This window comes from Geotrypetes seraphini, chromosome 12, assembly GCF_902459505.1.
Source record: "Geotrypetes seraphini chromosome 12, aGeoSer1.1, whole genome shotgun sequence".
In the NCBI taxonomy this organism is placed as follows: domain Eukaryota; kingdom Metazoa; phylum Chordata; class Amphibia; order Gymnophiona; family Dermophiidae; genus Geotrypetes; species Geotrypetes seraphini.
In genome coordinates, this window is record NC_047095.1 from 78278382 (window position 1) to 78305689 (window position 27308).

Consider the following 27308-nt stretch of genomic DNA (forward strand, 5'->3'; position numbering starts at 1 on the left):
CTGGTATGCTAATCTTTGTTTTGAATTTAAAAAAAAAAGAAATACAAGAGGAAGTAAAGAAGTAAATAAGAAAATAGATAAATGGGGGCGGGACAGGGGCGGGGCATGGACGGGGTGGGGCATAGGTGGGGTAGGGGTGGGGCAGCATACTTGGGTGCCTAGGGGCCCTCAAAGAATTAATCCTGCCCTGGTACCGGGGCTCCGTCGGTGCCACCACCCATCAGTGAGAATATCTGCCTGCTGTCCCTGGATAACACCTGTTACGATAAGTAACTGTGCTTTCCATGAACAGTGCGGTATCTACTCCATTCTCGTGTGTATCTTTACCAGACAATCTCAGTCCTTCTCCAGGATTTTCTTCTTTCTCCTCATCACTCTCCACATGTCGGCTCATAGCATCTTTTAGTCTTGCAATTCCATTTTTCATCTTCCTCCTTTCACTAATATATCAGAAAAAATTTTTGTCTCCCTTTGCTCTTCCGCTTGCATTTTTGCCAGTTGTATCTTTCTCTTGATTTCTTTCAGTTTTACCCAGTAGTCCTTTCTGTATGCCTCGTCTTGAGGGTTTTTTTTAAATATTTCACAAACATCAACTCTTTTGCCTTTATTTTCTTCACCACTAGTTTAGAGAATCATATCAGTTTCTTTTCTCTCTTGTTTTTATTTATTTTCTTCACATAAAGGTCATTAGCCATTTTTATTGCTCCTTTCAGCTTAGACCACTGATTTTCCACTCAGTTTATTTATTAGATGTCTGTGTGGAACAATGTCAAAGGCTGTGCTAAAATATAAATACACAACATCTAGCTCATATCCTCCATCCAATTCTCTGGTCATCCAGTCAAAGAAATTGATCAGATTTGTCTGACAAGACCTATCTCTAGTGAATCCATGTTGCCTCCGGTCCTGTAATCCACAGGATTCCAGAAACTTGACCATTCTCTGTTTTAAAAGTGTTTCCATTAATTTGCTTACCACAGAAGTCAGACTTGCTGGCCTGTAATTCCCTACTTCTTCCTTACTTCCACTTTTGTGGAGAGGGACCACCTCTACCCTTCTCCAATCCTCCGGTACCACGCCCAACTCTAAAAGGTCAGTCAGCGGAGCTACCAGAACTTCCCTAAGTTCCTTCAGCACCCTAGGATGTACACCATCCGGCCCCATCACTTTGTCTACCTTTGTTTTAGCTAGCTCCTCACGAACACAACCCTCTGAAAATCGATCAGAGTCTATTACTCCTCCATCCCTATTCACATTTGTCTTCTGCGGTCCTGCTCCTGGCGCTTCAGCCGTGAACACAGAACAGAAATATTTCTTAAGCAATTCGGCCTTTTCTTTATCAACTTCTACATATTCCTCCCTTTCGCCTTTGAGTGCCACTATCATTCATGAAGGGAGTGATTACAGTTTATTTGCAGAATGATGGTCTAAAGCCTCCTCTTTACTACTTAAGTCCTTCAATCATGTTAATCTGATATTGTTTTTATACATTTCAAATGCCTACCTTTACAGGAACTTCAGTCACAGGGATGCCAGGATACCAGGGACTTTTGACCAAATTGCATTTGGTGATCTGCGTCTGAGGTGAATGAGAATTTCCCATTGGGTGAGAGTATATAAACTTGAAGTACTTATTTAAAATTTTGGATATCATTTGTTTTATTGTTTTCTACAGCTTCAAGATGCTTTTTCCAAGGGAGTATTAAAGCCAGGCCTAAATGTCATACTGGAAGGGGAAAAGGCAGCTGTAAACAGTGTGGTAAGTAGTAATGGAAGAGAGATGATATAAATGCTGACCTTGCATACACAGTGTAACTGGAGAATTGTTTGTCCTCTCGGTGCTGTTGTATTGCAGCCTTTAGCAGTCCCAAAATATACCTGTTCATGATAGGTCCTCTGTCTATTGGTATGTTTGCTATTGTCTCATTATCTTTTTTTTAAAATTTCTTTATTAAATTTTTCAAAATACAAAATGAGATATATAAATGTTAGCATAATACACTTCTCCCTCTGTATTCGTGGTGGATGCGGGCAGAACATAGCCGCGAAGATGCAAAAACCGTGAATAACTGTTTATATGTTGTTCGTGTTTTTTTTTGTAACAGCCAGCAATTTTACTATTGAAACCGCAAATAACTAAGAGACTCTGCAGCTGAAGGTACCTGGGAGTGTGCCGGATTTTGGTTATGTGAGCAGCTCGTTTGCTCTCGATCTCGCTGGTTGGGCTGGCTGGGCTTCATGCAAGCTCTGCTTCTTATCCATGTCGCAATGAGAGGGGGCGGGGCAGGGGCCTGCATGAAGGATGCATCAGTTTTCAAAGCGCTTGGCACTTCTGTTTCCTGCACTGTCTTCTGGGTTGTTATATCGCCCTGTGGATTGTGTGAGGCTACTCTCCTCAGAGCTTTGTAGATTCGCCATTGCATAGGTGTTTCTGTCAGGTGAGCCCTCCAAAAGGCACTGTTTTTACTTTAATTGCTCTCTGTGATATAACTCGGATTTTGCATGTGAATATTCAGTGGGTGAGGAAACGAATTGTAGTGGCCCAAGGCAGAAGCACTTATCGTTTGTTTTCATTTTTATTTGAATCAGGAGTAGCAAGGGAAAATGTATTATACAGGATAATTCTTTTACTTGAAGGTTGATCACCTGCATCTTGGTTTCAAATGCAGTTTGGGTTCAGTGTTGATTAATTTTGGGGGGCGGAGTCTGCATGTGAAAAATTGCAAATAAGCGAAACCGTGAGTGCAGAAATCATGAATATGGAGGGAGAAGTGTAAACAAATACGGCAATCTACACTTATTCCCCCCTTTTTTCATCCTCCCCCTTACCCACCCCCAGCATGGAGTAATATAGAGCAAATGCACAGAAAGGAGCACAGTTTACCCCTTACAGCGAGATCTCCAATTCTCATAGATATCCCATGTTCTATGATAAGGAAGCAAAGCCTGTCATCTGGTCGCAGTGGGTTTACACATTAACTGTATATAGTCCAACCTGTGGATGAGATACTTTTGCGTGGGTAACTTGGATGAGCACCAGCACTGTGCAAATGCCAGGCATGCAATAGTGAAAATATAGACAGCTAAATGATGTTCTATATCGCTTGGTAGACTGGTATAGTCCTTACGAATGGTAATATGCCTCAATGCTATCAGCAGGTGGAGACTGAGATCAAACTTGTATATCAGTATAGCATGTCCCTCTTGCTACCCTAGTTTTCCTCAGTCTCCGGTAGCAGGTAGTAAGGTTTTTCAGCTCCCCTCTTAGCACTGTTCGAACTTTGTTTGTGGACTCCTGGTTCCCCTTTTTGTGCCGGATAGAGCTTGGGCAGGTTCTGTTTGGGGATCCGTCTGACCTTGGGGATGTTAAACCTGACGGGTCTTGTGCTGGGTCCCTCCCCCCACCTTCTTCTACCTCCCCATATTTTTGCAGTGGGCCTCAGCAAATGGCCTGGCCCCCTGGTTTGTCAGCCCTCCAGCCGTAGAGTCTGTTCTGACTAAATAAAAAGAAATAATAAAAAAATCTTGAGGTGTGCCGGTCTAAAAGGCTCATTTCCCTTTATAACTGCCTTTTTTTCTGTGTTTTTTCTCAACTAACCGGCACTTTCTTTATAGCTAGGGCAGGTTTCAGCACAATGAGCTCTTTTAAAGGGAAAAAGTGCTCCAGGCGCGGATACTCTTGGCTGGCCTGTGCAAGTATTGTGCAGGCCGGAGCAGTGGGGAAGCCTTGGTGGCGGCCAGGGCACCCCGCCGCATGTGCCTCACGGTTTGGCTTCGGATCATAGGGAAGCCCGTGCTTCCCCCGACGCCCACGCAGGGGGTTCCCCAGCTGCCGACAGTCAAAGCGCACAGGATTCCATTACCACTAGTTCGGCTGGGGATTCCCTTTTCGCATCAGTCGATTCCTCGGCCTCAGCGTCGGGAAAGTCCCAGGCTTTTCAGACACCACTGGCTGCAGGAGCTACGATTTTGGCAGTTTCAGGTCCAATTTCAGCGGGAACCTCCTCATTCATTTCATTTACCTCAGGTGACCTTCCACCTGTTCTGGAAATACAGGGGCAAGGTATATCAGGGTCCCCTGCTGGGGCAGGGAGTCCCTTGGTGCCGCCGGGGGTCTTTCCCCCTGAATTTATGTTAGCACTTTGTAAAGCTTATGTGCTGGCGGCAGGAGGTTCCTTGTCCACTCGGGGGAGTTACCCCCGACGTCTTCCCCGGTGCGGCCCCACACAGTGGCAGTTTCGCCCCTCTACTCCTTTCTCATTCAAACACCCGAGGGTCTCTTGGGATGGGGATTTTTTCCCAGAGGAGCACGAGGTGATTGATGAGGACCTGGACCCTTGGGGAGAATTCCAGGATCCTCTTGGGGAGCCGGATTCCGCCAGCGAGTGGTTCGAGCAACCCCCAGCCAGCGAAGATGCATCTGTGGTGCGCATTTTTCAGCAGGAAGAGCTCCATGAGTTAATCCTTCAGGTCTCCTCGATTTTGTATTTTAAGGACCCCGTGTCAAAGCCCCCGTGTACGGTGGACCCCTTGCTTAAGAGGATTTGCTCTGCTTCCTGCTCTTTTCCTATGCATCAGGATATTCGGGACATCATGCTTGCACAGTGGCAGATGCCGGAAGCCCCTTTTCGCTTTGCGCGCTCCATGGCCTGCCTGTATCCCATTCCGGAAGGGGATAGTGATACTCTGAGGTTGCCTGTAGTGGATGCGGTGGTCTCAGCCATCTCTAAGTGGCATACTGTGCCTGTTGAGGGTGGTGTGGCCTTGAAGGACCCGGAGGATCGTAAATTGGAGTCCCTCCTTAAACAGAGTTTTGATGTGATGGCTCTGTCAGTCCAGACGGCTATGTGTGGCGGGCTGGTGGCTCGGGCGTGTTTTCGTTGGGCCCAGCATGTACTTGATGATAAATCTGAGAATTGGAACTTGCTAAGGCAAGAAGTTGCCAAAATTGAATTGGGTGCTTCTTATATCTTGAATGCCATATATGATCTCTTGCGAGCTTCTGCCAAGTCTTTGGCCTTAGGAGTGGCAGCACATCGTACCTTGTGGCTTCACGCTTGGTCAGTGGATTTGGTGGCCAAATCTAAGTTGATGAAGTTTCCTTTTAAAGGATCTTTCTTGTTTGGTGAGGACCTGGACAAGTTGGTTCAGACTCACTGATTCTAAAGTGCCTCGTTTGCCTGAGGATAGGCCTAGGCCGCTGGCTCGACTTGGTGTTGCTCGTGGGCGTGATTTCCACTATTTCCGCTCCAGTTGAGGGGCTGCTTCTTTTCAGTCTCCTGGGCTCTCAAGAGACAGGATCTTCCAGCGCATTCAGTCCTTTCGTGGGGCGTGGGGCGGGTAGCGCCCCCGCCGGGTCTCCTGCCACTTGTCCTGGTTCTGGTGGGTGGCCTATTAAGAGACTTTTATCCACAGTGGGCAGACATCAGTGGGTTCTGGAAGTGATCTGGGACGGCTATGATCTGGAGTTCGCCCGGTCCTTGCCAGACCATTTTCTCGTTTCTCCCTCACAGGTGGCGTGGAAGCAGCAGGCCTTTTCACCAGACCCTTCAGAGATTGTTGGATCTTCACACGGTGGTTCCAGTTCCTCTGCTGGAGTGAGGCACAGGTTGGTACTCGATTTACTTTGTGGCGCCAAAGAAAGAAGGGACCTTTCGACCCATCCTGGATTTGAAGGGGGTCAACAGGGCTCTTCATGTGCCTTCCTTCACATGCATGGAAACTCTGCATTCTATGATTCTGGCGGTTCAGCCAGGGGACATCTCTGACATCTCTCAATCTGACCGAGGCCTGCTTACACATTCTTATTCGGGCCTCCCATCATCACTTCCTGCACTTTGCAATCTTGGGGCAACACTATCAGTTCTGTGCACTTCTCTTTGGTTTGGCCATGGCTCCACGGACGTTCATCAAGGTGATTGTGGTTGTCGCGACAGCGTTGCGCAAAGAGGGCATTCTTGTTCATCCTTATCTGGATGACTGGTTGATTCGAACCAAGTCGTTCCAGGAGAGCACTCTGGTCACGGCTCGGGTGGTGGAGATTCTGCAGTCGCTGGGATGGGTAGTCAACCTTGCAAAGAGCTGGTTGTCTCCATCTCAGCGCGTGGAATATCTTGGGGTCCTGTTCGACACCTACTTGGGGAAGGTCTTCCTTCCAGAGGCCGGGTGAGTAAATTGCAATCTCAAATTCGCCTGTTTATAGCGTCCTGATGTCCTCAGGCGCAGGATTTCCTCCAAGTCTTGGAGTCGATGGCTGCCTCCCTCGATGTAGTGAGGTGGTCGCAGGCCCAAATGCATCCTCTTCAGTATGCTCTTCTTCGGAGGTGGTCGCCTCAGAGGCACAGTCTGGATCACCCTATTCCGCTTCCGGGCTTAGCTCGGGGCAGTCTTCGCTGGTGGCTTCAGACCCCCCATCTTGTACAAGGGGAAAGTCTAGATCAGCCGCAGCTCACAGATGCCAGTTTTCTTGGTTGGGGGGCTCAGTGTCTAGGTCACTCAGCTTGGGGCACCTGGTCCATGGAGGAGGCTTCTTGATCAATCAATGTTTTGGAGACCAGAACCATCCGTCTGGCATTGCTAGCCTTCCAGTCCTTTCTGATGGGCAAGTCAGTCCAGGTTCTTTCGGACAATGCCACGGTAGTGGCATATGTCAATTAGGAGGGCATCAGGAACACTTTGGTGCAGGAGGCGATTCTGCTCATGGTCTGGGTAGAGTCGCATCTTCAAGAGATTTCAGCATCCCACATAGCTGGAGTGGAGAATGTTCAGGTGGACTTCCTAAGATGTCACGTGTTAAATTCTGGAGAGTGGTGTCTAAGCCCCATAGCCATGGGTCAGCCCCTCATGGACCTGATGGCCACAAGTGACATGAAGGCTGCCAATCAAGTGGAGAAGGCTTCCTCCAGGGCAAGACAAATGATGGGTTGTATCCGTAGAGGTTTTGTCAGCAGGAGACCTGAAGTTATGATGCTGTTATACAGATCCATGGTGAGGCCTCATTTGGAGTATTGCGTTCAATTCTGGAGACCACACTACCGGAAGGACATGCTGCGGATCGAGTCGGTTCAGCGAATGGCCACCAGGATGGTCTTGGGGCTCAAGGATCTTCCGTATGAAGAAAGACTGAAAAAATTGCGGCTGTACTCACTGGAGGAACGAAGAGAGAGGGGAGACATGATTGAAACGTTTAAGTACATCACGGGACGTATCGAGTCAGAAGATGATATCTTCTGTCTCATGGGACCCTCGACCACCAGAGGGCATCAGCTGAAAATCAGGGAAGGGAAGTTTCATAGCGACTCCAGGAAGTACTTCTTCACCGAAAGAGTGGTGGATCATTGGAACAGACTCCCACTGCAGGTGATTGAGGCCAGCAGCGTGACAGATTTTAAGAGAAAATGGGATATTCACGTAAGATCGCTAAGGGAGTGAATTCAGGGGGGCGGATACTTGAAATGGGCAGACTTGGTGGGCTATGGCCCTTTTCTGCCGTCATTTTCTATGTTTCTATGTTTCTAAGTGTCAATGCCAAAACGCCACGCTTCTTCAGTTGTTGCAGAGATGGTCAGGCCGAGGGCCTGGATGCTCCGGGTCAACCATGGCCAACGGAGGGGCTGTTGTATGTGTTCCGTCTGTAGCTATTAGTGGGCAGAGTTCTTCTCCGCATAATTCGCCATCCAGGCCTCGTGGTTCTGGTGGCTCCAGATTGGCCTCTACGACCGTGGTACGCAGATCTGGTGAAGCATCTGGTAGCAGATCCTCTTCCTTTGCTTCTTTTGGACGACCTTCTAACTCAGGGTCCCATTCCGATATTCGATCCAGGTCCCTTTTGTCTTGCGGCTTGGCTCTTGAAAGGGGTCACCTAGGTAAGAAGGGGTATTCAGATAAAGTGATCTCAATGCTCTTGGGGTCCCGGAGGCTTTCCACCTCTCGGGCTTAAAAAGGGAGGGGCCATATTTCCTGTAGTCCTACACCTGCTAATTTCTGGTCCTCTGAATCAGTGTTTCTCAATACACTGTAAGGGTACGCGAGCCACTTGTTGGAGGTACGTGGCACTGCACGGATCTCCCCATGCCCTCTTTATTGCCCGCCAACCCCTTCCACCAGCAGGAATCCCATGCCCTTCTTCTTGTTTCCCCCTCTACCGAAGCTGACCCAAAAGGCTTTCCTCTGATGTCAGAGCTGACATGGGAGGAAAGCCTTCTGGGTCAGCAGAGGATCTCATTTATTTTCTTCCAGGTGAGCTGTTCCTTCCTGCCTTCAGCAGCACTTATTGCAGGGACGCATCAGTGGCTCTTTCACAGTGCACGTGGCTGACCCGGAAACCTCTCTGATGTCAGAGCTGACATTAGAGGGAAGGCTTGTGGGTCAACCACGTGCAGTGTGTGAGCCGCTGCCCGCTCATCCCTGCAACAAGTGCCGCTGAAGGCAGAAGGAGCAGCCCAGCTGGATGGCCCTGAAGGAAGTGAGTGCAGCCCTGGAGCAAGCAAATAAGGGAGAGAGGGGACATGATCTGGGACAATGGTAGAAAAGGAGGGGGGAGTGTGTTGGGACATGGAAGGGGCATGATTTTGGGACAAAGGCAGGGGGGCACGAATTCGGGATACTGAAGGAAGAGAGGGGGCATGAACATGGGACATTGAAGGAAGGGAGGAAAGGGGCACTAACTTGGGACATAGGAGGGAGGGAATAGAAAGGGAGAATTGTTGGGCATGAGTGTGTGAGTGAGAGGGGAAAAGATGGTGCACATGGGGAAAGAAAAAAAGAGGAAAATTGGGCATTGAGAGAGAGAGGAGTGAGGTAGAGATGCATGGAGAATAGAAGGATAAGAGGGAGAAATGTTGGATATGGTGGTGGAGAGGGAACAGAGGGACAGAATGAAGGGGATGCAAAGGGGAGGAATGTTGGACATAGTGATGGAGGGAGAGATGTGGAATGGTGCTGGAGAGGGGTGATAGAAGGAGAAATGGGCATGGGGCTTGTGGGCAGTGGTGAAAAATGCTGCGCATGATCCAGGGGATGAGAGAGGGAGAAATGTTGGATGTGGCAGTAGAGGGAGTAGGAGAGATGCATCTTGGATATCTCTCTCTCTTTCTTTCCCCACTCCCTTTGCAGCAAGGGAGGGAATGAGAGAAAGACAGAGGAACAGTGAGAGAGAGGGAGGGAGGGAGGCATGTTGTCAGTAGGAGTGGAGGAAAGAGGAAGAAAAGTTGGACTCATGGAGGGACAGAGAAAGATGTTGGTTGGGGAAGGGAATGAGGTCCAGAGGCAGAAAGAAATATTGGATTCACAGTCAGAAGGAAGTGCAGCCAGAGGCTCATGAAATCACCAGACAACAAAGGTAGGAAAAATTATTTTATTTTCAATTTCGTTTTTGAATTCTTTATTCATTTTTGCATATTACAACAAGTGTAGTAGATAAAATCATATGAACTTATAAATACTCACTTGTTTAACTCTTATACAACGCTTTAAGTACAACATTTCATTACAAATTCATATTCTATAATATTTTAAGTTACCTGCTGGCTGCCGAGCCCTCGTTGTCTCCCGAGTGGAGAGGAGCGTGGGAGCACTGCTCCACCCCCCTCTCGGACCTACAGGAGACCGCCGACCTTTAAAATTTCTTGCACCACCGGAGCCCAGCCTTTTCAATCGGCCCCAGCACAGTTACCTGCTGGCTGCTGAGCCCTCGTTATCTCCCGAGCGGAGAGGAGCGTGGGAACACTGCTCCACCCCCCCTCTCGGACCTACAGGAGACCGCTGACCTTTAAAACTTCTTGCACCAACGGCATGCAGCTGTTCGGCGTGCCAACAAAGGCGCACGACAAAGGCGCGTGCGCCTTAGCATGCACCTTTGCGAAGTGCCTGCACGAGGTGCCTGTTGAATCGCTGGACCCAGAGTTAGGAACCACACAGCTAAACCCCATATCCTTGAATATGGAGGCAGTGACCTACTTTCACGGTAGGTCCAGACCACACAACCAGGTCACCCGCTTTCCGGACCCAGACCTTATTGAACAACCTTACCACAGACTGGACACCCTGTACTGATCCAAACCAGGCAGACCTACCCGAAGAATTCTGCAAAAGCTGAACAGACCTATTACAGACCAGATACCTTTCTACGGATCCAGACCTAGCACCCAGCCTGATAAATATCACAAAAACTGAAAACTTATTTTGTATAGCCGTACATAATACTATAAAAGCCGCAGTGGTAAACTAACTACAAATTGCCGCACTACACTAGTTGTCAAGGTAGTCCGAAACCTGTAATACATTGTAGCAGCAGATAGCCTCGTAAATCATTGCAAACCACTGTAAACTTGTAAACTGCTCATTGCCATAGTCTGTAGCCTTGTGTAATAACCCGTAACCTGCATCCCTGTAGCATTCTGTTGCCCTGCAACTCTATAGTAGTCAGTAGCCTGTCCAACACCACAGCAGCCTGCAACCTCTTACAACATTGTTTAAGCATACGCCCAACCAGACCGTCCGCAGCCCAACCAGACCGTCCGCAGCCCATACAGCCTTTATAGCCTGACAAATTTTTGTTCAATCAGACAGGCGCCACAACCTGATTACCCAGACTAATACTATTTCAACCTGATAAACCTGCACAACCAGGACAAAGACTATTTACCCCGTAATCTCACACACACCACCCTCTACTCCTTCCACAACACCCTCCTGCTAACTTCCAAACAACAAGCACATCCCCCACAAGCGCGCCACTATGGCCTGGCCAAACTCTCACCAATGCGCCTCACTGCTCCTGCTTTATCTACTTTCCATCAAGATCTGCACAGCCAACCCAATATACTCTGCACCTATCCCAGTTCACTACTCCTCATACCGCACGGTAAAATCCAAATTCCATACCTTTACTCACCACACTCCATTTGACTACCCAGATACAGGTCCACCCCCTGACACAGGTCCTCCCTCAACCCCAAAACTCCCCTCCCCCACAGATCTACCAAACTTCACATGAAAAAACAAAGATCACTGAAAAAACTAGCCTACTCCTACTACCCCCCAACAGACCTCACTAACTACCAGAACCTGCAAGGATATTACCTAAACATAAGATTGATGAAAAACAAATCCATTCTGATCAAAGACTGGTTAACTTAAGAACATAAGAATTGCCCCTGTCGGGTCAGACCGGAGGTTCATCGCGCCTGGCAGTCCGCTCACGCGGCGGCCCCTCAGGTCCAGGACCTGATAGTGCTCCTACCCTAAAACTCACATACGCTTTTCGCTTTTGTCCTGTAGAGTAACCTACTATCTATACCCTGAAACCAATCCCAACTTTGCTTTACTCACAGAAACCTGGCTGCTATCAGACAAAGATATTATTATCAAAGACTGTCTTCCCCCAGGCTTCAAGATTCTATCCCTAGCCAGAACCTGGGGAAGGGGAGGAGGACTAGCAATAATCTATAGAGACCATCTAAACTGCACCACACTTAACACCAAATCTTCTCCCAACTCAGAAATATTAACCATCTCACTAACTTCAAAGTCATTTGCCTCCCCCCTAACAATCACTTTGTTCTATATCCCACCAATAAAATGGACCCTAGCCTAGGAGGACTTCGCAGAATGTCTACTAACTAACTCTTTAGCAAGTCCATACAACCTATTATGCGGGGATATCAACATTCACCTAGAGCAAACAGACCAGCCAGATATATCGGACTTTTGGTCACTTATTTCTCAATTAGACTACTTCAAACCCCCGCCCATCAAAACCCACCAAAGAGGTCATTAGTTAGACCTGGTGACATTCTCCGCCAAAGAACAAACCAACCCCAAATTCTACTGGAAACAAGATAGCTGGACAGACTCCCTATGGTCTGACCACAAACTATGTAGCTTCTCCATTCATTACCAACAAAAAACCACCATAAACAGCAAAAAAAGAAACACCAAAACTTACACCACTAGAGGTAAGATCGACCCGGTTGAATTCTGGTCCCACTATGAAACTATAGCAAAATAAAACAAAGAAACGGATCAACGTATGACCTCCTGGATCAAAGACAGTACAAACATTCTAAATGAAATAGCCCCCATAAAAACCCGTAGAATTAGATCTTCAAATCAGGAGGGATGGTTCGATTCAGAGTTACTACTAGTAAAGAGGGATCTTAGAAAATCAGAAAGACTATGGATTAAATCTGGAACCCAGGAGCACAGAGTAGCATGGAGACTCAAACTAAAAAACTACAAAAACCTCACCAAGGAAAAATGAAAAAATTTCTATGCCCACAAAATTGGAAATGTCGCAACTAATAGCAGTAACCTCTTTAAACTGGTTAACGACCTCTACAACCTTGAGACACTCACTGATAACCATGTTGATGAATCCACATTAACCGCTAACACCCTAGCAGACTTTTTTAATTCTAAGATACAGAAATTAAGATCATTGTTAACCGCCCCACCCAACCCCCACGGGGACTTTCCAATTCTCCCAGACACAGACAGGGTCCAGAACGGACCTAAGCTGGAATCAATTTACAACTATCGACTGGCATACCTTCAACAAATACTTCAACAAATATACCAACTCCTTCTGCAGACTGGATACCTGCCCCCCTAACATTATGAAAACTGCTCTGATCCACTTCAAAGCCAATATGTTGGCATGGATAAACCTCCTTCTATCCACAGGTAGTTTCCCAGCAGAACAAGGCCACATCTCGATAACCCCAATCATAAAAAACACAAAAGAACCATCCAATACCCCGTCTAATTACAGACCGATCGCAAGCATTCCGCTATTCACCAAAATAGCCGAAGGGGTGGTAAATGCCGAACTCTCCACATACCTGGAAAAATTCAACATCCTAAACAACAATCAATCAGGCTTTCGCTCTGACCACAGTACCGAAACCATCATAGCCTCCCTACTAGATCACCTACACACACGCCTTGATCCTGCAACTCGACCTGAGCAGTGCATTCGACTTAGTCGACCACAACATTCTCTTAGACTGCCTTGCATACATCGGCATCTCCGGCCAGGTCCTCAACTGGTTCCACGGGTTCCTACGAAACAGATCATATAGGGTATTTAGGAATGACTCTTTCTCATACAGCTGGGATAACTCCTGTGGTGTTCCACAGGGCTCGCCCCTGTCCCCCACCCTGTTTAATGTCTACCTTGCATCCCTGGGAAACCTCCTGCAAAGCCTCAAGCTAAAATTTTTCACCTACGCAGATGACATCACAATAGTCATCCCACTATCCAGTTTTATACCAGAGTTTCTCACCTCCCTTTCAAGTACACTCAATCAGATAGAACTCTGGACACTATCCTACAGACTAAAACTAGACCACGACAAAACAAAATTCTTCCTAGCTACCCCCAATGATAAAATCAAAGACACCACAATTCAAGTAAAAGGATCGACTTTCCCCCTCGAACAAACCTTAAAAATACTGGGAGTCACACTGGACAAACATCGATCCCTGGAGAAACACACAGATATTACAGTTAGGAAAAGTATCTCGGTGCTCTGGAAACTACGCACCATAAAAAAATATTTCAACGACACGTCATTCCGCCTGCTAGTACAATCCTCCATTCTTAGCATACTAGACTACTGTAATATCATTTACTTGAGCTCCACGAAGAAAACCATCAGAAGACTCAGAATGATTCAGAACACCGCTGTCCGCCTCATATTCAACCTGAAAAAATGGGAACATGTCACTCCTTTTTACCACAAACTTAATTGGCTGCCACTAGAATCCAGAGTCCTATTCAAATTTGCCTGTTTTTGTTACAAAACAGTATTTGGTCTATCCCCAAGCTACATCAACCCACACTTCATCCTGAACCACAGAAAAAAGAACTCCCGCAGAATTCAGCTGTTCGCCTTCCCTTCCCTAAAACTCTGTCACTCCAATAAATTCCTCGACAAAACCTTCGCCTTCCAGGCTGCCAAACTAAATCAATGGATAGTCCAAATGTTCCGCGTTGCCCCCACCTACCTCAGCTTTAGAAAATTACTCAAAACCTACCTCTTCCAAAGCCAAGACCCTTAATACCCCCTCCTCAAAGAACCAAAACCTAACTCCCTCCCCCTACTGTACCCCCCCCGACACACTCTTTCCTACTCCTTCTAAATTCAACTACTTTGTTGCCTGCAACTCTGATCAATTGATACTGTACTGTTTGTAATTCTGTTTTAATTGTTGTGAACCACCTAGAACTCCCTGGATATGGCGGTATACAAAAATAAAGTTATTATTATTATTATTAAACATGGAACTTTGATATGAATGGCACCTAGCAATGTCGGAGGCGCTGAAAGAATGGAATATAAGTTTTTCTGTCTTCTTTCTCCGAAAAGGATATGATTTATATAGTTTAAATAAATGAAAGTTGACTTACATCTGAGACTTGTATGTTTGTAAGAATCATAATATCTAAGCTAGTTGATTGAGCTCCTTTAAAAAGAAAAAAAAGTTATTGACATATGATTTCATCAATGAACTTAAGCAGGATGGAAGATGATTGGCTAACGAAGGTTTTGGAGGCGTTTTTTGTTTTTTTCTTGAAACGGAGAAACTGGAAATCTTTAACTTCAATATATGGACCTATTGATATTAATTTTATTTTCAATTTAGTGTATAAGAACATAAGAATTGCTGCTGCTGGGTCAGACCAGTGGTCCATCATGCCCAGCAGTCCGCTCACACGGTGGCCCAGTGCTCTAAATGAGTCCAGCCTCTCCTGCATACATTTCAGTTTAGCAGGAACTTGTCCAACTTTGTCTTGAAACCCTGGAGGGTGTTTTCCCCTATAACAGATTCCGGAAGAGCGTTCCAGTTTTCCACCACTCTCTGGGTGAAGAAGAATTTCCTTATATTTGTACGGAATCTATCCCCTTTCAACTTTAGAGAGTACCCTCTCGTTCTCCCTACCTTGGAAAGAGTAAACAATCTTTATCTACTAAGTCTATTCCCTTCAGTATTTTGAACGTTTCGATCAAGTCCCCTTTCAGTCTCCTCTTTTCAAGGGAGAAGAGGCCCAGTTTCTCCAGTCTCTCACTGTACGGCAACTCCTCCAGCCCCTTAACCATTTTAGTCGCTCTTCTCTGGACCCTTTCGAGTAGTACTGTGTCCTTCATGTATGGTGACCAGTGCTGGACGCAGTACTCCAGGTGAGAGTGCACCAAGGCCCAGTACAGTGGCATGATAACCTTCTCCGATGTGTTTGTGTTCCCCTTCTTAATCATTCCAGGCATTCTGTTTGCCCTTTTCGCCGTCACTGTGCATTGCGCAGACGGCTTCATTGACTTGTCGACCAGTACTCCCAAGTATCTTTACTGGGGGAGGTCTTTCAAAGTACTGTACCAGACATCCTATATTCGTGTACGAGATTTTTGTTACCAACACCTTACACTTATCCATGTTAAACTTCATTTGCCATGTCGCGGCCCATTTCTCGAGCGTGTTTATGTGCTGTTTGCATGTCTTTGCAATCCTCCTTAGTCTTCACTACTATGAATAACTTCGTATCGTCTGCAAATTTAATCACCTCGCTCGTCGTTCAATTTCCAGATCGTTTATAAATATGTTGGGGAGTCACGTGATGTGCTGAGCCGAGCAGGACGTGTCTTGCTCGAGCTCCAGGGCCTCGGGTCCCCCTGTGCCCTCCTTACTGAGTTTTTGCATACCCAATATTACAGCTTTACCGTGTCTGGTTTATGGTTCGCTTCCTTCAGCCTGAGAGCCCGGTGATGAGCGGCAAAGTGACTCGTGGAGCTCGGGATCGGGAATCCCGGACCCCGAAGCTTGACACCAAGATGGCGGCGGTAGCAGGTCCAGAGCTCCCATTATCGGAAGCACATATTGCAGCTTTGTCTGCCTCAGTTGTACGGGCCCTGGACGCACGTTTTGATCAATTGTCGGGCCAACTATCTTTGCTCGAATCTCTAGTTTCTGAAACGACTCGATGAACGGGTGAACTGGAGACTCAGGTAGCTCAGGTTGAGGAGGCCCATGCTGCATCGGCGGGGGATCTTGCGTCCTTGAAGGAGCAGATATTGAAGCAAGCAGACAAAATTGAGGATCTCGAGAATCGCTCGAGACGGGACAATTTGAGATTAATTGGATTGCCTGAGACTGTACCCGAGGCTCGTCTGCTTGCCACTTTGGAGACCTGGCTCCGCACTGAACTGCCGCTCCCTGATGGTATGGGACCTTTGAGATTGGATCGGGCCCATCGTCTTGGGAGGCGCGCGGATGACCACACTAGAACTCGGGTCACTATTTTCAAAGTGCATAACTCAGCACACAAAATGGAACTTATGAAACACTATCGACAAAAGCGCAACACCCTTACCTATGAGGGCACCTCGGTCCGCTTATTTCAAGATTACTCTCCGGTACTGCAGGAGCGCAGGCGGCGTTTCTTGCGAGTGTTCTCAGCGCTCTTTGATGGAAAGCAACGTTTTCAATTGATCTACCCTGCGTTGCTGCGAGTTTGGACCTCAGTGGGCTGGAAAAGTTTCCACTCAGCGGAAGAAGCTCAGGCCTATTAACTCTCTACCGGGAGAGTCTGGGCCTTCTTCGGCCCCCTGAGAGTTCCGGACATGGAGTTGTGCCTACAGTTTCTGTTGATGCCTCATTGGGCTCTGTTTGTGCATAGCACTCTGACTGCTCTCATCCGCTCTACAACCCTGTCCTGGGCTGATTAGATGACTGCTGCACATCTTGCAACTTTTCGGGACCTACCTGTTGGAGTTCCTCCAAATTTGTCCTTGTTCTGCCCCCGCTTGTGTGGGATTTCTTGACTTTCTGTCCGGATCTTATTTGCCTGTTCTACCTCCTCGTTGGCATCTGGGTATATGAGGGGCGTTTAGTTGGCCCCTCTGCCTATAACTACCCGTCTGGCTTTTTGGTGGTGACAGGAATACCTCTTGGACACTACTTTTGGACTGTGGATCGGAAGAACAGCTATGCCTCCTCATTTGTGGGCCTACTGGCCATCTTTTCCTGGACATTTACTGGAGTTGGGTATTCTTTGTCCCGGGGCATCTCCTTTGTTTTGCTGGGATGGGATGTTTAATTGTTCTTGAGTGTCTGCTGTATGGTTGAGTGGTACTTGCTTAGGGTTGGTGTTCGTGTGGATGGTTGGGGTCGGAATGGTTTCCTTGGGGGAGCGTGCTTGTATGTTCCTTGTTTGCCGTTTTGTATGGACTCTGGGGGGGATTCCTCTCACAATGTTTGGGCTTGTTTGCAAATATCATGGTTGTGTGGTTTTGTGAGATATATGTACATTAGCCCTGGAGCTGTTCTCGGGGTAGGTGACCCAGAGGGCTTTGTAGTTCCTTGGTGCCCTGTGTGGCAGCTGTCCCTTGGCTCCTTTTTTTTTTGAGGCTTACGCACCCTGATGTTTTTGTTTGTGTGGCTGTGTGTGGGGAGTGGCTGCTTTGGTGTGGGAATGCTTGGGGATTTTGTGTTGGTTGGGTTTTTTGGTGGGAGGTTTTTGGAGCGGATGGATCAGGGGGACCTTGTGTGACTCCTTCTCTGCTCCACTTCTGTGGGATGGAGTGTGGGTTGGTGGTTGGGATTCTGGGGGGATTGGTATGGGAAGGTGGGGAGGGGGTTGGGGTTGGGTTGGGATGGGTTTGTGGGGGTGGGAGGTCCTCCTTCAACATGTTATTTCTGTATTTACTGTTACAGTTTAGTTTTTGTGTGGTTTTTCAGGCCATGCCACCAGTGTGGCGTACCTACCTCGGGGGAAGGCTGGGCTCCTGGGGTAGTTTCTCTTTTCTTTTCTTTCTTCATTACTTCACTCTTATCCTGATTTTCTGCTCTGAGTACCTCTTTTAGGCTTACCTCTTGGAATTTTAGCAGCTTTACAACGTTATCACGCGCATATTGCTTGTTTACAGGAAACTCGCCTGACTGACATGGAGCATCTTAAGTTGGGTCGCTCCTGGGTGGGGGAGGTATATTTGGGACACATGTTTTGGATTTGCCCCAATGTTCAGGCGTTTTGGAATTCTGTTTTTGTTTTTGTGGAGCGCATTTGGAAAATTACTGTTCGTCGCTCCCCTTTGCTATTGTTTGGATCTATTCCACATTATTTCCCCCGTGTGTGGGGAGCTGTGGCTTTCCTTAAATGGACTGTCTTGGTGGTCCTGAAATGTATTTTACTACAATGGCTTGAAGATACTGCTCCTGATTACTCTCTTTGGCGATGTCGGATGATTACTCTCTTGATGTGGGAGCGAAGGGATGTGTTGGACTTTTCTTCTCCATCGGGCCGGGTTTTTCAGCGCACTTGGGAACCCTTTTGGACAACGATGACCCCACTGGCCAGAAGCCGTTTGCTGAATTGTTGACTTTCTGTATTTTGTTTCCATTTATTATGCCTGATTTCCCTGATTTTTGTATACTTTTGGATAGGTTGTATTTGGAAGGGGGGGGGTTCTTTATTTTCTTTTGGGGAGGTTTGTGTTGGGTGGGGCTTCTTGGGTAACTTTGTTCTCAGCAATTGGATTTTGATATCAAAAATTTTGAGCGTGTCTTTACATGGTTTGTTTCTTGATTGTTGGTTTTGTTATGCTCACTAAAATACCATTGAATATAAATATGTTGAAGAGCAGGGCTCCAAGCACTGAACCCTGTGGCACTCCACTCGTGACGCTTTTCCAGTCCGAGTATTGTCCATTTACCCCCACTCTCTGATTTCTATCCGCCAACCAGTTTTTGATCCATATGAGTATTTCACCCTCAATCCCATGGCTCGCAATTTTTCGAAGTAGTTGTTCATGCGGGACCTTGTCAAACGCCTTCTGAAAATCCAGATATACAATGTCGAAATGTGTCAGTTTTGAGAATTTATATCTTCTGTCCATGTTTTGCACTATATTTGTCTATTTTTCTATAGTTGTTACTGAGGTGACATTGCATATTTTAAAGTCATCTGCCTTGACCTCTGAAAAAACCCAAAACAAATATAAATGCTAATTACCAGTAACATTTTCTCTGCATTCAGTGCGCTTTGTGTTTTTTAAATTTTATGGTTACCATTATGAATTAATAAGATTATATTGTGTGAATATGAAAAATGAATGGAAGAAATTGTATTACAATTAGTACTGACAGGGTGCTCAGTTGATATTTGTTAGACTTAGGGGGTACTTGGCTTGAAGAAGTTGAGAAACACTGCTCTGAAGCTTCAACACTTGCTATATCAAACTGGGAACTGACGGTTAGCAATTTTCAAGACAGTGTATCTCAATCTTGGATTAAACTCGCAAATAATAAAGAGGTCTAGTCCTACAGAAAGCATCTTAAAGTTTTTATTCCTTGCTCAGGGTATGTTTGGGTGCTAAAGGCAGTTCTCTACCCCAAAAATGGCTGCTGTCTAAATTGGTAACTCGGGCAATGGAGTGTAAAATCACTTGCCAAAGATCCCAGGAGTGTGTGTAGCTGGCAAGATTTTAACCTTGGCTTTCCTGGTTCTCAGCTCATTACTCTAACCACCAGGCCACTGTACTTCTTGTTCACTGCTGGTTGAGCTCTGCAGAGAGAGAGAGGGGAAGACAACTCTGCTATCCAGACTAAATGGGGAACAACTTAGAAGAGTATGCTGTTGGCTTGCTTCAGCCTACTAACTGATTTTACAGATGTACTGTCATATGTTTCAGAATGCTAACTGTTTTTTCTTTTATAGGAGGGCCTGAAACTGTGTCTGGCAGAACTGAAGAGAGACCTGGCTTGGGTAGAAAGATTAGATGTAACTATGGGTTTGACACCGGTATTGGCACCAACCTTGGAAGGACAAAGACAGGCCCAAGATCCAGTGGGAAAAAAGTCCAAAATAGATGCAGAAGATGACTTCCAAAGAGAGATAAGCTTGTGAGTTTCACCAGTAGCAATGAAGGATAAGAATCAAAGGTTACCTTAATACTAATGCATACTTACAAATCAGCATATTGCAGGAAAGGTGGATAAACTGATATAACTCATCCACAATGTAAGAGGAAAGGGGAGGCTCATGAGGCCTATCCAAACTAAGTAAGCTGGATGCACATCTCCCTAATGAGAAGCATAGAGTGATATGGGAACCAAAACTATGCCAGGGTTCTCCTGGCGGGGTCTCCACATGTGCAGATCTCCAGACTTGATGGACCTAAGGTCTGATCCGGAGATGGCAATTCTTATGTTCTAAGAAGGGAACAGGGAAAGGGCATTGATTGCAGAATGTAGTCTTGTGATTATTGTTTGCATGGCATTGGTAGTATATGAGCTGAGCACAGGTAGGGTAATGTAACGTAAGTTAAAGATGTAGGCCGTAAAATGTTTAGAGCATTATAGTGCAAGATGCACTCCAATAGTGGCATACAACATTGGATAAGAGAATACTGTTCTCATGATATGTATCTCTGCATTATTAAACAGCTAGCTAATCCAACCCAGCATCCAAAGGAAGACTCACTTTTCTGGATTTACATAAGAACATAAGAGTTGCCTCCGCTGAGGCAGACCATAGGTCCATCTTGCTCAGTGGTCCGCAACCGCGGCGGCCCATCAGGCCTATTGCCTGAAACAGTGGTCCCTGACTAATTTTATAACTTACCTCTACCTCTATTCTTATCTGTACCCTTCTATCCCTTTGTCCTCCAAGTACCTATCCAAAGATTCTTTGAAGCCCTGTAGCGTGCTCCTGCTTACTACATCCTCCGGCAGCGCATTCCATGTATCCACCACCCTCTGTGTGAAGAAGAACTTCCTGGCGTTTGATCTAAACCTCTCCCCTTTCAATTTCTCTGAGTGTCCCCTTGTACGTGTGGTTCCCCTTAATTTGAAAAGTCTGTCCCTGTCTATTTTTTCTATACCTTTCATGATCTTGAAGGTTTCTATCATGTCTCCTCTAAGTCTCTGCTTTTCCAGGGAGAAAAGCCCCAACTTTTTCAGTCTGTCAGTATATGAGAGGTCCTCCATGCCCTTTATTAGTTTAGTTGCTCTTCTCTGGACTTTCTCAAGTACTGCCATGTCCTTCTTGAGGTGCGGTGACCAGTACTGCACACAGTACTCCAGATGCGGTCGCACCATTGCACGATACAGTGGCAGGATAACTTCCTTCGTCCTGGTCGTGATACCCTTTTTAATGATACCAACATTTTGTTTGCTTTCCTTGAGGCTGAGGCGCACTGCGCCGACGCCTTTAATGTTGTGTCCACCATCACTCCCAGGTCTCTTTCAAGGTTGCTTACCCCTAGCGGTGAACCCCCCATTTTGTAAGTGAACATCGGGTTCTTTTTCCCTATATGCATGACCTTGCATTTCCCTATTTCTAACTGTTTATTGGAAATAAATAAAACAGATAGCTTACTTGCATGCATGTAGTTGAAAAAGAATTCTGCCCAGGCAGGATGTTTCTTGAAATTGGATGCTGATCAGTTGGTTATAAGACTGAAGATATGGTTGTTGAGTGACTGGAGAGATGGATTCTGAATTATTACAGAGGTTTATATTAAGGGCTCCTTTTACAAAGCCGTGCTAGCGGTTTTATCGCACGCACCAGATTAGTGTGCGCTAGCCGGAAATCTACCACCTGCTCAAAAGGAGGCGGTAGCGGCTAGCGCGTGCAGCAATTTAGCGTGTTAAGGCCAGAGCACAACTGGGCCTGATAATAAATCTCTATTATATTTATTGTGATGCCACTGGATTCTGGAATTATTGCAAAATTTATCCTGGTGTAGCTTGGAGCTATTCTTTGAAGCAGACATTTTGCTGAATTACATCACTTTCTCCATGTTTAAGCACTTCTAACATACATTTCTGATGCACAGACATAGAACATAAGAATTGCCGCTGCTGGGTCAGACCAGTGGTCCATCCTGCCCATAAGTCCACTCATGCGGCGGCTCTCAAGTCAAAGACCAGTGCTCTAAATGAGTCCAGCCTCACCTGCATAGATTTCAGTTTATCAGGAACTTGTCCAACTTTGTCTTGAAACCCTGGAGGGTGTTTTCCCCTTTAACAGATTCCGGAAGAGCGTTCCAGTTTTCCACCACTCTCTGGGTGAAGAAGAATTTCCTTATATTTGTACGGAATCTATCCCCTTTCAACTTTAGAGAGTGCCCTCTCGTTCTCCCTGCCTTGGAAAGGGTAAACAATCTGTCTTTATCTACTGAGTCTATTCCCTTCAGTATTTTGAACGTTTCTATCAAGTCCCCTCTCAGTCTCCTCTTTTCAGGGGAGAAGAGGTCCAGTTTCTGCAATCTCTCATTGAACGGCAACTCCTCCAGCCCCTTAACCATTTTAGTCGCTCTTCTCTGGACCCTTTCGAGTAGTACCGTGTCCTTTATGTATGGTGACCAGTGCTGGATGCAGTACTCCAGGTGAGAGTGCACCAAGGCCCGGTACAGTGGCATGATAACCTTCTCCGATCTGTTTGTGATCCCCTTCTTAATCATTCCAGGCATTCTGTTTGCCCTTTTCGCCGTCGCTGTGCATTGCGCAGACAGCTTCATTGACTTGTCGATCATAACTCCCAAGTCTCTTTCCTGGGAGGTCTCTCCAAGTACCGCCCCAGATATCCTGTATTCGTGCATGAGATTTTTGTTATCGACATGCATCACTTTACACTTATCTACATTGAACCTCATTTGCCATGTCTATGCCCATTTCTCAAGCTTGATTATCCCAGGACAATCAGGCAGCCTATTCTCAACATATGGGTGACGTCATCCACGGAGCCCAGATGTGGACAGCTTCGCAAGAAGGCTTGCTTGAAGAACTTTTAGAAAGTTTGCGACTGCCGCACCGCGAGTGCCTTCCCGCCTGACGCAGGCGCGCATCTCCTCATTCTCAGCAGAGTCGAGAAGTCCTATTTCTATGCTCTGCGCTAGACTCAGTTCTACTTTGTGCCTTCTCTCACCGTGGCTCTTGTTTTCTTGCGTGTTTTTTTTTTTAAACTTAATTTGATTTTTCTTTTCTGTCACGGCAGGTCTGCCTCGCAGCCTCAGCCTGCAGGCTTCGATCTCACTGAGGCTATTTTTCCGTTTATATCTCGGCCAGTCACAGGCTTCAAGAAGTGTAGCTGTTGCCAGCATGCGATCTCCCTCACTGACCCATATAGATGGTGTGTTCAGTGTTTGGGACCTGACCATTGTCCGGAGTTGTGTGCCCGCTATGCTAACCTTCAACCTCTATCCCTGAAACGTCGTCAAGTTCAGGTGGAAAAACTCTTTGGCGGTATGGATCCACTTTCCCCGGTCTCAACCTCGAATTTGGTCAAGCTTCTCACCGGGGTTCTGCCTTCTGCCTCAACCTCAGCCTTGACCTTAATCAAACCCTCCTCATTCAGCGGGTCCTCGTCCTCGAGCAAATCTGCTAAGTTTTCTCATGACGAGACGCTTGCCTCGCTGCCTGTGAGTATTTCACCCTCGATTCCATGACTCGCAATTTTCCGAAGTAGTTGTTCATGCGAAACCTTGTCGAACGCCTTCTGAAAATCCAGATATACGTCGACCGGGTTGCCCTTGTCTATCTGCCTGTTTACTCCCTCAAAGAAGTGCAGCAAGTTTGTCAAACAAGATCTGCCTTTGCTGAAATCGTGCTGGCTGGTCCTCATCAAACCGTGTCCATCAAGGTAATCAATGATGCGGGCCTTTATCAGCGCCTCTACCATCTTTCCCAGTACCGAGGTCAGACTCACCAGTCTGTAGTTTCCCAGATCACCCCTCGAACCTTTTTTGAAGATCGGTGTAACATTCGCCATCTTCCAGTTTTCCGGAATCTTTCCCGATTTGATTGACAGATTGGCTATTAGTTGAAGCAGTTCAGCTATAGTCCCTTTAAGTTTCTGATGACCCTCTGATGGATGCCATCCGGTCCTGGGGATATATTGCTCTTGAGCCTATCGATCTGCCTGCATACCTCTTCTTTTTTCTTTTTTTTTTTTTTTTTTTTTTTTTTTTAAATTCTTTATTCATTTTCATCTTACAACAAGTGCACAATACTACATCATATCAACTATTACAAATCACTTGATATTCATACAATTCTGATTTTACATACATTACATTACATTACTGGCTTATATTCCACCTGTACCTTGCAGTTCTAAGCGGATTACATCAGAAAGATAGCTGGACATTTCCAGGAAGAGAAATACAATTAAAGAAGTTGGTCCTAGTACAACAAAAAAGATAGCTGGACTTTTTCAGTAAGAGGAATACAATTGAAGGCGTAAGGTCTAAAGCAATTTTGATGAGATGATTCTAAGAGGGGGTGAGAGGGGAAAAGGGAGGGATTAGGACGTTTGGGTGAATTTCTTGAATAGTAGGGTCTTGATTTCTTTGCGGAAAGCCTTGAGGTCAGTTGAAGCTGTCAGTAGGTTGGTGATGGTGGGATCCAGTTTAGCTGCATGTGTTGCTAGTAAGTTGTCATACATCTTTTTGCGTTTAGTTCCTTTTAAAGGGGGGTAGGAGAAAGGGGATTGGGTTCTCCTCTGTCTGGTTGAGAGATTCCTGTTTAGATGGTTGTTTAGGTGGGTGGGTGCCGTTCCGTTTAATGTTTTGAATAACATGCAGTATAGTTTGAATTGGATGCGGGCTTGTATTGGAAGCCAGTGTGAGTCTAGGAAGGCGTTGGTGATGTGGTCAAATTTTCCAAGGGAATAGATCATTCTGAGGACAGTGTTCTGCACTGTCTGTAGTTGTTTTATTAGGTAGGTGGGACAGGAAAGGTAGAGGATATTGCAATAATCCAATAGACTTAGGACTAGGTATTGGACTATGAGTCTGAATTGTTCTTTTTCAAAGAATTTTCTGATTTTGCGTAGGTTGCGCATGGTGAAGAATGCTTTTTGTGTGATTTTGTTGATTTGCACCTGAAGAGTACAACCTCTGTCTACTGTTACTCCATGAATTTAATCACCCCCAACCACCCTTCCCACAAGTATTTGAATTCAAAATATCATTTATATATTATATTTCAATCTATTAATCAAACCTTAAAACAAAAACTATTTACCCTCCCCCCTCACCCTACATGTAAATATACTTTTATTAGGAAAATGATGTCTACTCATTGCAATAATTTGTTAATGGCCCCCAAATCATTTTAAAATTATTATAATTCCCTGTTTGTATGGCAATTGATCTTTCCATTTTATAAATATGACACAATGAATTCCACCAAAATGTATAACTAAGTCTATTGTAATCTTTCCAATTGTAGGTAATATGTTGTATGGTGACTCCTGTCATTATTAATAAAAGTTTATTATTATTTGATGAAATTTGACTTTTTACTCTCATAGATGTTCCAAATAGAATTGTATCATATGATAGGGCTACATGGTTTTCTAGTAAACAATTGATTTGAGACCAAATTGATTTCCAAAAAATCATGATACAGGGACAATAAAATAATAAATGATCCAAAGTCCCTGCTTCTAGATTACAATGCCAGCATCTATTAGACCTAGAGCTATCTAATTTTTGTAGTCTAACATAGACACAGAGTATGACGGCAGAAAAGGACCAGTGGCCCAACAAGTCTGCCCACTCAGCAAATTTGCCTCTCCCATGAGTCCGTTTTTTAAGCATGACTCTGTAGCAACTCCACTTGTTTGTCCCAACGTCTCTTGAAGTCGAGCACATTATTTATTTATTTATTTATTTATTCAATTTTTAGCCTGTCCTCCCAAAAGAGCCCAGAACGGGTTACAAAGTATATCCATAATAATCCAGACAGAGCAGAGATGACATTTTACATAAATTACAATATAGACATGACAATAAAACATATGTACTAAGTAGCATCTGGTGAAATTAAGTGACAAAGGTGAGTTGACTGGGTGGCATTCCATCGATCAATCACCCTTTCGATGAAAAAGTATTTCCTGGTGTCCCCATGAAATCTTCCCCCTTTAAGTTTTAGCGGATGCCCTCTTGTCGCCGTGGGACACTTAAGAAAAATTATTTCCTCCTTCACTTCAATGCGGTACGTGATGTATTTAAATGTTTCTATCATGTTCCCCCTTTCTCTGCGCTCCTCGAGAGAATATAGGCACAGTCTGGTCAGACGTTCCTCATAAGGGAGATCCCTAAGTCCCGAGACCATCCTAGTGGCTATTCTCTGGATCAACTCCAGTCTCTTCACATCTTTCCGATAATGCGGCCTCCAGAACTGGACACAGTGCTCCAGGTGAGGTCTTACCATGGATCTGTACAATGGCTCTATGTAACAAAAAAACCCAAGTTTGTCTCATAGATGCAGACATTGTACATCTCATTCTCCAAGACCAAATACATGGCCATTGAGAGGGGGCGTGGCTTTGGAGCGGACGAAGATGGCTGGGTAATGGAGTGGCTCTGTGAAGGCAAGCTAACTGACAGATAATATAGTCAGGAAAAATTTCAAATTTCGCTCTGAAAAGTGAATTGGAGATTGATTATGGCTTCGGGTAAGCAAAATAAAAATTTGACAGCGGGAAGCGGCTCAGGAAGTGTGAAGCGATCAAAACTTGATACGGCTTCTCCGCTGTCAGTTCCGTTGCCGCCGGAGGATGTAGAAAATAAAGACATAATGAAGGAAATCCAGGCGGTAAAAGAAATAGTTTTAGAATGTGCTAAAAGTATAAAAGAAGTAAAGGAAGAGATGGTGTGTGTGTCAAATAAACTGCAAGTGATGGAATTGAAAGTGGACCAAATAGAGAAAAGAGTGGAAAAGTGTGAGGAGGAAAGTGTACAGCATAAGGAACACAGTAAAGAAATTGAAGCGCTGAAAAGGGAGCTGGAAGATTTATCTAATAGGGAACGAAGGAGCAATTTAAGGGTGCTTGGGGTCCCGGAGGGAATTGAACAGTCGGATCCGATTGGATTTTTGCTCAATTTTTTGCCAAAGGTGCTCCCGATAAAAAAATAAATTTCCGTTGGAAATCGAACGCGCGCACAGGGTCCCAACGAGATTGACAAGCAGCCAGAAAGGACCACGTCCACTGATTTTTAAGCTACTGAGATATCAGCAGGTAGCTGAAATAATTAAATTGGCTAAAGATAATAAAAATTTAAAATGTCAGGACTCTAAGATTTACATCGTTCCTGACTTTGCTAGAGCAACGGCACAAAAGAGGAAGCAGTTATTGGACCTGAGACCACAGCTGAGAAGTCTGGGAGCTAGATATGGTCTCATATACCCGGCAATTATGCGGGTCACTTATAAGAATAAAACTTTGAATTTTGAATCTGCAGCAAAACTTAAGGAGTTTCTGGAGCAGTGTGAATCACCAATGGCTACTTAAGAGGAGA

At 45.6% G+C, this 27308-nt stretch overlaps 1 protein-coding gene across 2 annotated transcripts in view; it reads left to right on the top strand.

The window, feature by feature from the left end:
* EBNA1BP2 (EBNA1 binding protein 2) overlaps positions 1-27308 on the top strand; it is a 201046-nt gene that overhangs the window by 49685 nt on the left and 124053 nt on the right. For both annotated transcript variants that reach the window (XM_033916176.1, XM_033916177.1), the window contains exons 3-4: positions 1676-1759; positions 19715-19899. In XM_033916176.1, the coding sequence (XP_033772067.1) occupies positions 1676-1759; positions 19715-19899 (269 nt within the window). The remainder of the gene's footprint in view (positions 1-1675; positions 1760-19714; positions 19900-27308) is intronic.